The following is a 13,843-nucleotide window of genomic DNA, read 5'->3' as shown; positions in this document are numbered from 1 at the left end:
GACGCGTGCTGGGCCGTGGGTTTGTCCGATTTTCCCCAAATGGACAAGGCTGTACCCATTGGGGTCGTGCGCTGGATTTGGCCTCACCCCTTCTCCAACGCTGTCCTCGATGCAGAGACGGAAATTTGTCGCTCCAAATAATCCATAAAATATGTAGTTATATGCATGGTTTTTCTTGGAGAATTACTAATGTAATAATGTGTTAAAGAAGAAAATGAGACCAGGAACGTAGAGAGTTGATCCCTGCAGCAGAATATGAAAAAAATGTAATTAGAGAAAAAGTAATATTATTCTATAGAGCAAAGCACTTGTAGGGAGCTTGTGTGACCAATCTGTCCCACGAATTCTTCATATCTTATTTCTATTCCATGGCAATAAATTCTGGACGCTTTCTTTCTATAGTTAACTACCAGGAATTTAGGTTATGCTGAACACAATACCCATTGTTCCCACTAAATTAATAGGTTTGCAACATAACTTTTGGCATATATTATTAACTACAGATTAATCTATGGTCAAGCCATACAATCAACACCATGGATGCCAAAGAAACATTTTGTCAAACACCTGATCTGCAACAATCAACAAAGATGTATCTGTTTAAAGATCTAACCATGCTAAAAATAAAGTAAAATTACACAATCAAAGCATCACCAAACTGGTACACGGTGGAAATTTCATGAAAGAAAAATCACACGAAAGGGTAAAGTTGTGGATAGAGGGCAACCTGTGATTAGTACCTCTCGCGGTCGCCGTGGCTGCACCCCAAATTTTTTATGATGCCGGGAGAATCATGTTGCTCGTTGCGGCTCCACGGGGATCCGGTGCTCAGCGGCATGCCCAATGATGTCCCCTCGAGGGAAGGCTGCGACGAGCTTGGGAAGTTGTTGCACCGTCACCGTCGTTTTCATCCCTGTGTGAGATGGAGACGAATGAGATAAGGCAAGTCACGAGGGGGTGGGATGGGGTTATCCCATCTATATCGTATCACGACCGCTCCATCTGGATCGGACGTTAACCCCTATAGTCAAACGAGAGAGCTTCAAATTGGTATCGGGAATAGCAGCAATCAGGACAGTCAGCCCATTAGTGCCCACGCGCGAGGAGAGGCGCATCAGACAGCCCAGTTCGTGACCTCAATACGGATTTAACGGCGATCTACATCCTAGACACGAAATCAATGGCTCACAAGCAAGGATTAGTGAGAGGGCTCGGAATAGGCTTAATTTTACTGTCCTTATAATGCATAGGTTTCATGCGTCCTGAAAGCGTGTGCTTTAAATGGTGTTTTCTCAAACCATGCAGAAACCGGCTGCTCTTTTTTTCATGAACTCATAACTCAGAGGGTGTTTGTTTCCAGGGACTTATTGGTTTAGGACTTAAAAAAGTCCCTATAAGTCCCATCTAAACCAAACGAAGGGACTTATTGGGACTTATTGTGGTCATTTGGGACTTATCGAAAAAGACTCTCAGGGAGGAGCTTATTGGGACTTACCGCGGCCCGCACCTACCCCGCGTCGCTCCCCTGGCTCGTTCCCCGCGTCGCTCCAATCGCCACCGCCCCGCGTCGCTCCAGTCGCCGCCGCCCCGCTTCGCTTCTTTCCCCGCGTCGCCCCGCCGCCTGTCTACTGCCCCGTCGCCCCGCCGCCTGTCTACTGCCCCGCCTCTGCCCCGCCTCGCCCCGCCTGTGTACTGCCCCGCCTCGTTCCTTCCCCGTGTCCCAGGTCACAGCGCCATGGCTGACGATGAGGAGGAGCAGATGCCCTTTTTCTCCCAGTTCCCCTCGCATCAACAGGCAACCCAAGGCTCATCCGCCGATGGAAATCGCGGGAGGGGAATCGGTTTCTTGGGTCTCAATAGCAACGTCCACGGATTCCCGGAGTTGGGCTCGTACCAGCAACTCCTCTTCGACCAGTCGGCCAGTCATGGCCTTCCTTCGATCGGACCTGGTCGTGGGAGGCCCGTGCCCCAGGGTGGAGGAGGCCGCAGCCGGTCTCTGAACATCGGAGGCCGAGCCGGCTCTCACCTGCGTCCGTTCGTCGCCCCGGGCGCAGCTGCCGTTGAGGGAGGCGTCATAGGCCGTGGGAGGACCGTGTCCCAGGTCACCGGACGCGGCGTAGGTTGAGCCAATGGATCCTCATCGGCCGGTAGTAGAGGAAAAACTACGGGGAAGCAACGTGTGTCGTCAACTGCCACGTCTTCAGAAGATGTCGATGAGAATGAAGGCTTTGAAGATGAAGATGACAACAATGCTTTTGGAGAGGTAAATTTTTAAATTGTGTACATAGTTCTTTTTTGTATCAGGGTGCAAATTCATCTTCTTTTTGTGCTAGCTAATTGTGTGTACTTGTTATTTTTTGTTTGAAATGTGTACTTGTGATTTTTGTTTGAATTATGTACTCTCCCTCCGTAAACTAATATAAGAGCGTTTAGATCACTATTTTAGTTATCTAAACACTCTTATATTAGTTTATAGAGGGAGTACTTGTTATTTTTGTTTAGAAAACCATTGCCAAGGCTGATTGGACAGACGCGCATATTACTGTATTTTGTAACATCGCGTGTGAGGAAGCTAGGGATGAGCATTGTGTGAATGGTGTTTGGACAAGTAGAGCCTACAATAACATGAAGAACAAAATATTAGCGTGCTGGCCTCCTGCATAGTACCAAGCAATTCAAAAATTGCATAACTAGACTCAAGAGCTACTATACTGCTTGGGTGTGGTTGGGGCAGTAAACTGGTTGTGGCCGAACTGGAGATGGAGCTATAACCGCATCAAATGAGTGGTTAATTTTTTTTAAGGTACATACATTATTCTGCAAATTACATCTGAATTGCTCACACTTGGTTACATTATTCAGCCTTGTCCTAATTACCTAACTAATGTTGCAGGAGAGACCAGATGTCAGAAAATTCAAGGGTGGCAATCCTGAGTATTTGAATATGCTAATAGAGCTATTTCAAGGTGTGGTAGTTGATGGATCATCAGCTTATGTGCCCTTAGATGAAGATGAAGAAGAAGAATATGATGTTGCCGATGATGGAAATGAGCAGAGTCCAATGAGCACCACCAGCAGGAAGAGGGGAAGCAGCGGCGGTGAACAGTCAGCTTCAAGCCCAGAAAAGAAACACAAGAGCCCAATGGTGAAACTAATGACATGGCTCATCAATACTATGAATAGTGAGAACACTTCTGACATCATCATTGAATATGCAAACAAAAGGCAGGAAGCAAAGGACAAGGCAAGAGAGAAGAAATCAAACAACACTAAGGAATCCATTACTCATTGTCAACTGTTGGCAGTTCAGTGTGGTGCAGAAGAAACAAGTGTTTGCAGATGAGGCAAACAGAGTCATATTTGAGAACATTTTAAGTAATGAGGCTAGACTGACTTGGTTGAAGAGGTGGTGCATGATGAAGAAGTTGTACTAGTGTACTAGTTATCTTGATTGTCCTTTTTATGATATAACTATGTAATGGACCTGTGTTGTGTGACCTTGTTAAATGATCATTGCATGTTAATGTGTTTCATTTGCATGTACTAATGTTTTCAAGTTGAAGAGGTGGTGCATGATGAAGAAGTTGTACTAATGTTTGCATGTTTCAGGATGATGACAGTGTTAATGAAATCAGCAGTGATGATGGGAGCGGCACTGATGATGAAGCACTGATGTTGTTCATGCACCAAAAAAGAAAGAGAAGAATGATGCAGATGATTGGTATATATGTACTACTTGGACTACTCATGTTTGAACTAGGCAAACAGCCCAAGTGGACAACATGCATGTTTGCCATTCAACGGTTTGCCGGAGCCCCTTCTCTAACACACCGTTTCATTCCAGCCAACGATTGGACAGTTGCACCATCCAAGCAAGCAACCGTGTCGACGGGAAATTTTTTTATTCTTGTGTAATGTAATTCAAGCCAGGTACGTGCATGTATTAGTTAGCCTGTCCATTCCCGGTGCTTTTCTTTTCTCTTCTTCGGGTCCGATCCGGTCCTGACCTCGTCAGCCTTCCGGCCAAGAAACACGAGGCTGCAGCTCGCGAGTGGAGCTACAAAATATTGCAGAGCGTTCGCACATACGCACACACGCGCATAAAAGCATGCAACTTGTGCACGAGCACTATATAAGCACATGCTTTCATTCATGTTCCACACACGCTCTCCTTGCTTTGCTTCTTCTCCACTGTGCAGCGATCGCTTCTCATCATCCATAGTCAACCGACACAGGCATCCATGGCGTCCTCCAGCTCCAGGGGCCCTTGTTGGGTCGCGCTCGCGCTGCTCCTTTTCGTTGCTCTGGTGAGCACCGCCAATGGCGACGAGCTCTCCGCGGGTTACTACGAGAAGACGTGCCCCAACGTGCAGCACGTCGTGCGATCAGTGATGGCGAGCAGGGTCGCCGCCCAGCCGAGGATGGCGCCCGCCGTCCTCCGCCTCTTCTTCCACGACTGCTTCATCAACGTATATACGCATCTCTATACTAGCTACTTCCACATATATATTCTTACCTGCTACTAGAGTTTCATTTGCTTTGCTGATGCTATGGTTGACAAATACGGCGTGACGACAGGGATGTGATGCTTCCGTTCTCCTGGACGCAACTCCCTTCTCCCCGGGCGAGAAGGATGCGGAGCCCAACGACTCCCTCACCGGCTACTCCGTGATTGACGACATCAAGTCGGCGCTCGAGCAGGGCTGTCCGGCAACCGTCTCCTGCGCCGACGTCATCGCCCTCGCCTCCCGCGACGCCGTGGCCCTGCTCGGAGGCCCCACCTGGAGCGTGCCCCTCGGCCGCAAGGACTCACGCTTCGCCGCCGACCCGGAGTCCACCAAGAAGGGCCTCCCTAGCCCCAAAGACAACCTCGGCGAGCTCGTCACCATGTTCGCAGAGCTCAACCTCGACGCCCGTGACATGACCGCGCTCTCCGGCGCCCACACCGTCGGGATGGCCAACTGCGAGACGTACAGGGACCGCGTTTACGGCGGCAACGGCGACATCGACCCCTCCTTCGCAGAGGCCACCCGGCAGACGTGCCAGGCTCCTTCTGGTAGAGCGCCGTTCGACGTGCAGACGCCCATGAGGTTCGACAACGCTTACTACCGGAACCTTATCGCGCGGCGCGGTCTCCTCACCTCCGACCAGACTCTCTACGGCGGTGGAGGTCTGCAGGACAATCTCGTGGAGATGTACAGCGCCGACGGCGAGGCGTTCGCGAGGGACTTCGCCAAGGCCATGGTGAAGATGGGAAACATACCTCCGCCCAAGGGAATGCCCGTGGAGGTGAGGCTCAAGTGCTCCATGGCCAACTATTGATTGCTCTCGATCCTAAGTGCGTCATGTAATTAATCAGGCCCGGTCATATTTGATTCATTCATTAATTAAGTGTATCACATTTTGTAACAAGTACTCGTGTTAATTTGTTGTCAACAGAATGTTTGGCACAAATGTTCCCATACATGTGTGTGTAATAAATGGTCATTCGCAAGTTTGTTTTAACGGGTAATATACAATCACTACGGGAATAAAGCTTTTTTCCAACGGCGTAATCTATGCCGACAGGGGCTGTCGGCATATATTGCCCTATGCCGACGGTTGACAGGCAATCGTCGGGTCGGAAAAATCGTCAGCATACGTCGACGTATGCCTAGAGCCCCGTCGGCATAGGAAGGTTGTCGGCATAAATCAATCTATGCCTACGGTGACCGTCGGCATAGGGCAGCCGTCAGCATAAACGTGGGCCCGACGGCCCATTGATAGACGGTAGGATGACATCGTGAAATATATGTCGACATCTCTAACGGCGGTCGTCGTCATATCCTTGTGATACTTGTGGTCTGCGTTGGATTTTCCGTGAAGAGGAATGCGTTATCGTAACACAATATGGCTAAGTATTTCCCTTAGTTATGAAACCAAGGCTATCGAACCAATAGGAATATCAACCACAACCGTCTTCCGTGGCTGCACACAAAAAAATAAACAACTTGCATCCAACGCGGACAAAAGGGTTGTCAGCCCCCTTGATCTTGTTATTTTCAAGCAAATGAGATGTGTAGATCTCTACTATTAAAGCAGAATTGAACGTCATGATGGTTCGACCAGCTATGGTTCGACCTCTCGATCCAAGCTCTTCCACCCTCGCTAAGTTCCACCCCTCATACAACACATGCTAGAAAATATCCCAGGAACAGCCCACGTTCGAGTATAGCCAAAAAAGAAAAAAAAACCGCTCGCACGATCTCCACCTCCTTCCCACCTTCGCGTGTGCCGTGTGCATCCAGATCTCTCTTCCCTACATGCCTTGTCCGCACCCCTTCTCCCGCGACCACCCAGCGCCTCCGATGGACGCCAGCTAGACTCTCCGTCGACCGCCCGACTCCTCCCTCTTCTGTAAGCATGACTCCCTCACGCCAATCTTTCCCCGCCTGACCGGCCGCTCGCTCCCACTGCAGCAGGACGAGGATGACGAGGTCGAGGCCGGATGGGAGGAGGGGCAGGAGGAGGTCGCCGAGGGCCCCGAGGGATACATTATGGTCAAACGGGAGGGGAGGCCGGGAGCCTGCGCCCGCCCGCGCGCACCATACATTAAGTGTACCCATACATGTGTGTGTGTAATAAATGGTTGTTTTCAAGTTTGTTTTAACGGGGAAATATATAATAAGCTCGCATTCGATACTTATATAAGATAATGAGCTTGGATTTGATTGTTATATTTCTGCACTTGGTGATTATCAGCGACTCTTCCGCATGTCCGAATGGCTATTCAGTCGAATTGCCAATAAAATGAAATCTAATGAACCATTCTTCAAACAATGAAGGAATGTTGTCTGCTGTTTTTTGTTTTTGTTTGCAGAAGATGACCGCAACACTTCAAATGATTGCATATGGCACACTAGTAGATATTTATCCGCAGATACGAAAGATGGATATCTTTGAGTGGCTGAAGTTACAACCATATAAAGTGCACAAAAAGTGTTCGTCCATACTCTGGTTAAGGTTTATTGAACTACTCCCTCCGTTTTTAAATATAAGTCTTTTCAGAAATTTTACTACGGGTCTATATACAAAGCAAAATGAATGAATTTGTATTCTAAAGTATGTCTATATATATTCGTATGTAGTCCATTAGTGCATCATGTAACCAGGCCCGGTCATATTTGATTCATTCATTAAGTGTATCACATTTTGTAACAAGTACTCGTGTTAATTTGTTGTCAACAGAATGTTTGGCACAAATGTTCCCATACATGTGTGTGTAATAAATGGTCATTCGCAAGTTTGTTTTAACGGGTAATATACAATCACTACGGGAATAAAGCTTTTTTCCAACGGCGTAATCTATGCCGACAGGGGCTGTCGGCATATATTGCCCTATGCCGACGGTTGACAGGCAATCGTCGGGTCGGAAAAGTCGTCAGCATACGTCGAGGTATGCCTAGAGCCCCGTCGGCATAGGAAGGTTGTCGGCATAAATCAATCTATGCCTACGGTGACCGTCGGCATAGGGCAGCCGTCAGCATAAACGTGGGCCCGACGGCCCATTGACAGACGCTAGGATGACATCGTGAAATATATGTCGACATCTCTAACGGCGGTCGTCGTCATATCCTTGCGATACCTGTGGTCTGCGTTGGATTTTCGTGAAGAGGAACGCGTTATCGTAACACAATATGGCTAAGTATTTCCCTTAGTTATGAAACCAAGGTTTATCGAACCAACAGGAATATCAACCACAACCGTCTTCAGCGGCTGTAGACAAAAGAACAAACAACGTGCACCCAAGGCGGGCAAAAGGATTGTCAGCTCCGTTGATCTTGTTACTTGCAAGCAAGTCAGGTGTGTAGATAATTATAAAATGCAAAATAAAGTATAAAAAAGTAAATGACAACAAGGCATTGAAGGTTTCATAAATATATGGTGAATAGATCCGGGGCCATAGTTTTCCCTAATGATATGTCTCATGAAAAACAGCATACGATGGGCAAATAAATTACTATTCGACAACTGATAGAAAAGCGGATAGTTACGCGATATTCACGATAATAATCATGTATATATAGGCATCACGTCAATAAGCAAATAGGCCGACTCCTGCCTACACCTATTACTATTACTCCATTCATTGACCGTTATGCAGCATGCATCTAGTGTATTAAGTAAAAAAAAGTAATGCAGGGAGAATGATGACAAGATGTAGATACAAAGTAAACTCAAGCAATATGAATAAATCCCATTGTGTTATCCTTAGTAGCAGCAACACAAAGCCGCGTCTTGTCCCCTTCTGTCACTGGGATATAGAAATTCGCCAGGTTGAACCTACTATAACGCACCTATCTCACCGAAGAAATATCAATCTAGTTGGCCAAACTATTTTAATAGATCGGGAAGAATTATGAAGCTACCATAATCATGCACATTGGAATCATATTAGTATTGAGGGAAGACTCAAATATTTATCATGAATAATATGAACATAAACTCACAATTCATCGGATCCCAACAAACGCACCACACAAAAGGATTACATCATATGGATGAGAGCGAAGATGCGATGAGCATTGTATTGAAGATCAAGAGGGAGAGAGATTGTCATCTAGGTACTAGCAATGGACTCGTAGGTCTGTGGTGAACTATTCACACATTATCATGATGATAGCAAGATTGATGAAGAGGCCCTCCATGATCGATCCCCACACCTATAGGGTGCCGGAACGGAGCTCCAGATGGCCTCCCTTCGGAACAAAGACTTGTGGCAGCATAAAAATTGTTTCGGGACAAGGTTTTTAGGATGTATGAGAATTTATTAAGCCAAATATCAGAGTCGGGAGGGCCTCGAGAAGCCCACAAGCCATCAGGGCGCCCCCCAGGCTACGTCGGTTGACTTGTGGGGCCCTCGAGTGGCCTCCAGCCTTCTTTCGCTACTCGTTGGTCTTAGTTTGGTCCACAAAAAATCCCCAAAAAGTTTCATGTCAATTGGACTTCGTTTGGTATGGAAACCCTGAGAAGTGAAAAACATGCAGAAAACATCAACTCGCATTGGGAACATGATCAATAGGTTGGTGCTTAAAAATAATATAAATTTGTAAATAAATACCCGAGAAGTATTCTAGAATGATAATATATCCGCATGGAACAATCAAAACTCGCAGATACGTTGGAGACGTATGAAGCATCCCCAAGCTTAATTCATGCTCATCCTCGAGTAGGTAAATAATAAAAACAGAATTTTGATGTGACATGCTACCCATTATGTAACCTTATGCATGTATGCTCATTGAGAAACGATGAATTAACAAACATTAACATAGCAATACTTATAAGTATAAACAGCAAAATCATTAATCTTTTAAAGTATATGACCCTCGAAGATTGTTTTACCCCTATTCATCTTATTATATTAGCAAGACATGGCTCCATATTCACAACATTAATACAAATATCAGGCACCACGGTGCCCAAGTCACGCAATTGGATCATACTTTTTCAATGTGCATTAACTTTTTATTCTTCAAGCAATACATGAGCGTGGACCATTGCACAGAGCATATAGGTGGAACAGAATATGGTGGTAGGTAAAGGGGTAAAACTTGAAAAAGATAGTCTCACATCAACTAGGAGTACCAAGGGGCTATGGAGATGCCCGTCGATAGATATTGATGCAAGGAGTAGGGATTGACATGCAAATGATGCACTCGAGCTATAAGTGTATGAAAGCTCAGCAGAAGCTAAGTGGGGGTGTGCATCCAACTTGCTTAATCATGAAGACCTCGGGCACTTAAGGAAGCCCGTCATCGGAAGATACAAGCCAAGTTTATGAAAAAGTGATTCCCACTAATATATGAATGATAATAACATGAGACTCTCTATATGAAGAACAAGGTGCCACTTTGAGGCACAAGTGTGGTAAAGGATAGTAGCAAAACTCCTTCTATCTAATTTTCTCACATTCATTTTTTTATGGTGGGCTCATTTGGCATCCCCCATTTTTACTTCCTCATTGGGATAATGTTGTAATAATGATGATCAACACACTTTTATTTACTTACAACTCAATATGACAACTGATAAGACTGAATGACTATGTATGAATGTCTCTCGCGGTGTACTACCATGACACGTATTATGATGAACGGTGGCTTTGCCACAAACAATATGTTGGCTCTATATGATTAAGCAAAGCAATATGATGATGAAGGAACTAGTGATGTGAAGTCACGATGGAATTTGCATGGCAACAGATATCGGAATGGCTATGAAAATGCCATGAGAGGTAGGTATGGTGGCTGTTTTGAGGAAGATATAAGAAAGCTTATGTGCAACAGAGCGTGTCATGTCACGGGGTTTGGGTGCATCGGCAAAAGTTGCACCAATCCTCGAGGTGAGAACGAGCAGTGCACGGAGAGATGAGGCTAGCAAATATGAGGAGGTGAGATTGTGTATGTCGATGATCTCACATTACTCATAAAGAACTCATGTACTTATTGCAAAGTTTTAATAGGTTTATCAGGGATCAGTGTACTACTTGTATGCCTTGAGGCAGAGGGTTTGGAGGAACTAACCATCGCGCGACTCCGACTCAAAACAACACTAGGATTTAAACGAGGAATAGAAATGCTCACACATCATCACCATGCCTTTTTGATTTTTTAGATTTACAAGAAGTTTAATATCTCTTAATATGAACACATCTCTGAATTAATAACAATAATAATCCATTGATACCTTTTTCATATCATCACATCAATATCATTAACCCATAATTTCTCCATATGTGATAAATGATGGTTTTAATTATTATTCAATGAACACATATTATTTTTTATCTAGTCTTATGACCCATACAAATTACTGTCACTATTATTTAACTCTCAAACAAATATAAGTGAATAATGAGAGCATAATATTTCTATAAAATATACACACCACCGTGCTCACAAAGATATAAGTGAAGTACTAGAGCAACTTCTAAGCTCAAAAGATATAAGTGAAGCAGATGGAGTATTTAAACAAATTATGATGATGGTGTATCTCTCTCAAATAAGTGTGTCTAGCAAGTGATGATTGTGGCAAAATGAAAGAAAAAGTAAAGAAAAGAAAACGATGCTCCAAGAAAAACTCATATCATGTGATGAATAAAAATGTAGCTCCAAGTGACATACCGATGAATTGAGACGAAAGAGGTGATGCCTTCCGGGGCATCCCCAAGCTTAGACGCTTGAGTATTCCTATATTATTACCCTTGGGTGCCTTGGTAATCCCCAAGCCTAGGCTTTTGCTGCTCCTCATTCCTTTGTCTATCGGTATAATAACCAAAACTTCAAAACTTCAATCACATAAAACTCAACAAAACTTCGTGAGATCCGTTAGTATAAGCAATATATCAAAGACTTCAGGTACTGTTATAAGTTTATTCTTATTTTATTTTAGCATAAGGTACTGTATTCTAACTTCTTCATAGCTTATACCCCCGATACAATCCATAGCATCATGAAACAAGCAAACTATGCAAGCAAAAAACAGAATCTGACTAAAACAGAACAGTTTGTAGTAATCTGTATTGAACCTACACTTCTGTAACTCCACAAATTCTTAAAAAATAGGAAGACCTTAGGAATTTATATAGAAATACTGTGTAAAATATTCAGCTTAAAAACACGTTTTAGTAAAATCAGAGAAAATTTGCACTCGACGTTAAAGTTTCCGCTTTTGCATCGTATCAATTCCACTCATCATACAAATCATCCCAAAGGCTTCACTTGGCACAAACACTAATTAAATATAAAAACACAATCATTACGTAGTCAATAATTATGTTATTACAAATAAACTGAAAGTAAATGACAAAAATAAAGATAACTATTCGATTGCCTCCCAACAAGCGCTATTGTTTTATGCCCCTAGCTAGTCATATTGCATAGTTTCAAGTGTTGTCATCTTTGACATCAAGCTCCTTAATAACACAACCATGGATAGTAGGAACAAGAGGAGGCTTGAGAGTAGGATCTTTTATGAAGTTTATGAAGTTGGGGTGAACACTAATCGCTTTGAGATCTTTGTTTCTTTTGGTAGGAGGTGTATTACTGCTCTTAGGAATGTATATGAACTTGGAACTTTTGTTTCCAGAAGTACTGGCATTAGTTTTAGATGATGTGAAGGCGGAACCCACTTTGTCGCGGTGAACTCTCTGCCTCTCCCAAGCAGAAGTGCACGCGTGCTCTTAGAGTGCTTGCACTTGATACTACTGCAGATGACGTTGGCGCGATGGTTAGGATGGATTAGAGCACATGCCTCAAGACTACTCCCAAGTTTGCCCGCGTTGTGGTATCGGTATATGGAGCAAAGTATCTGAAGGAATCAAATGCACGGGACACGGAGAAGTTGTTGGCTATTGAAGAGGTGAAAGGATTTCCAAAAATACTCACATTAATTGATTGCATGCATTGACAGTGAAAAAGCTTCCTCAAAGGTTTGCATGCATTGACATGACCGCGCTCTCCGGCGCCCACACCATCGGGATGGCCAACTGCGAGTCCTAGAGGGACCGCGTCTACGACGCCAACAGTGACATCGACCTCTCCTTCGCAGAGGCCACCCGACAGACGTGCCATGGTCCTTCTAGTAGAGCGTCGTTCGACGTGCAGACGTCGATGAGGTTCGACAACGCTTACTATCAAAACCTTATCGCAAGGCGTGGTCTCCTGACCTCCGACCAAACTCTCTACGGCGGTGGAGGTCTGCAGGACAATCTTGTGGAGATATATAGCGCCGACGGCGAGGCGTTCGCGAGGGACTTTGCCAAAGCCATGGTGAAGATGGGAAACATACCTCCGCCCGAGGGAATGCGCGTTGAGGTCAGGCTCAAGTGCTCCATGGCCAACTATTGATTGCTTGATCCCAAGTGCATCAAGTGATTAGGCGAGGTCATATTTGATTCATTTATTAAGTGTACTACTGTTTGTAACAAGTATTTGTGTTAGTTTCTTCTCAAAAGAATGTTTGGTACAAATGTTTCCATACATGTGTGTGTAATAGACGGTCATTCTCAAGTTTGTTTTACCAGAAAATACTCCCTCTGTCCGGAAATACTTGTCATAGGAATGGATGTATTTAGATGTATTTTAGTTTTAGATACATTCATTTTTATCAATTTTTACGACAAATAGTTTCGGACGGAGGGAGTATATAATAAGATAGCGTTCGATTGTTACATAATGAGCTTGCATTTGATTGTTATATATATTTGTGTGCTTGGGGATTATGAGCGACACTTCCGCATGTCCGAATGGCTATTTAGTCGAATTACAAAGAAAATGGAATCTAATTAACCGTTCTTCAAACAATGGAGGAATATTGTTGGTCTGCTATTTTTTGTTTTTGTTTTGAGAAGATGAACATGACACTGCAGATGATTGCATATGGCACACTTGTAGGTATGCATTCTTTGATATAAAGTGCACAAAAAGAGTTTGCCAATACTGTGGTTAAGGTTCATTAAGCTCAGCATTTGTGAGCATCCAACGCTGATGAAAGAGGCTTTTAGCAATGAATGAAGCAAGAGGATGACTCGGAATGCTTAGGAGCGTTACTAGAAGGATTGGCCCATTGAGTTGCACGGTTGGTGTTTTGGAGTTCATAAATTAAGTTATTTGGTTTGATGTGTGGGAGGACGATGAAGTGTTTTTTATATTACAGGATTTTGCTGGTCTCCTTAGGGGTATAATTATGTGTTATCTACAAACTAACTCACATGTATGTAGGGAAGTTTATTGCAGTGAGACCACATGTATTATATTGGTGCTACAATGTCGCATATTTTCATGTGTTTTTGTTATGTGAT

At 44.2% G+C, this 13,843-nt stretch overlaps 1 protein-coding gene across 2 annotated transcripts; it reads left to right on the top strand.

Annotated features, from left to right (window-relative positions):
- The first annotated feature begins 4,138 nt into the window (after positions 1–4,138).
- LOC123396568 (peroxidase P7-like) lies at positions 4,139–6,716 on the top strand. 2 transcript variants are annotated; one of them, XR_006609917.1, is made up of 3 exons: positions 4,139–4,469; positions 4,579–5,382; positions 6,591–6,716. XR_006609917.1 is itself a non-coding variant. In XM_045091469.1 (2 exons), the coding sequence occupies exons 1-2, from the start codon at positions 4,242–4,244 to the stop codon at positions 5,320–5,322; spliced, it is 972 nt and encodes a 323-aa protein (XP_044947404.1). In that variant the 5' UTR covers positions 4,139–4,241; the 3' UTR covers positions 5,323–5,481. The 2 variants fall into 2 exon arrangements, 1 of the variants encoding a protein (XP_044947404.1); XM_045091469.1 differs by lacking the exon at positions 6,591–6,716 and having other exon boundaries at positions 4,579–5,481.
- The last annotated feature ends 7,127 nt before the right edge of the window (positions 6,717–13,843 follow it).

This window comes from Hordeum vulgare, chromosome 5H (genome assembly GCF_904849725.1).
Source record: "Hordeum vulgare subsp. vulgare chromosome 5H, MorexV3_pseudomolecules_assembly, whole genome shotgun sequence".
Taxonomy (NCBI): domain Eukaryota; kingdom Viridiplantae; phylum Streptophyta; class Magnoliopsida; order Poales; family Poaceae; genus Hordeum; species Hordeum vulgare.
Note: the sequence above shows the minus strand (reverse complement) of the source record. Positions and strands in the feature narration are given on the sequence as shown.

What these genes read in the sequence shown, in the direction of transcription:
- LOC123396568 (XM_045091469.1), top strand. Translation starts at nt 4,242, where the DNA reads ATGGCGTCCTCCAGCTCCAGGGGCCCTTGTTGGGTCGCGCTCGCGCTG. An exon ending in TCCACGACTGCTTCATCAAC is followed by an intron (nt 4,470 to 4,578) that starts GTATATACGCAT and finishes GCGTGACGACAG; the next exon opens with GGATGTGATGCTTCCGTTCT.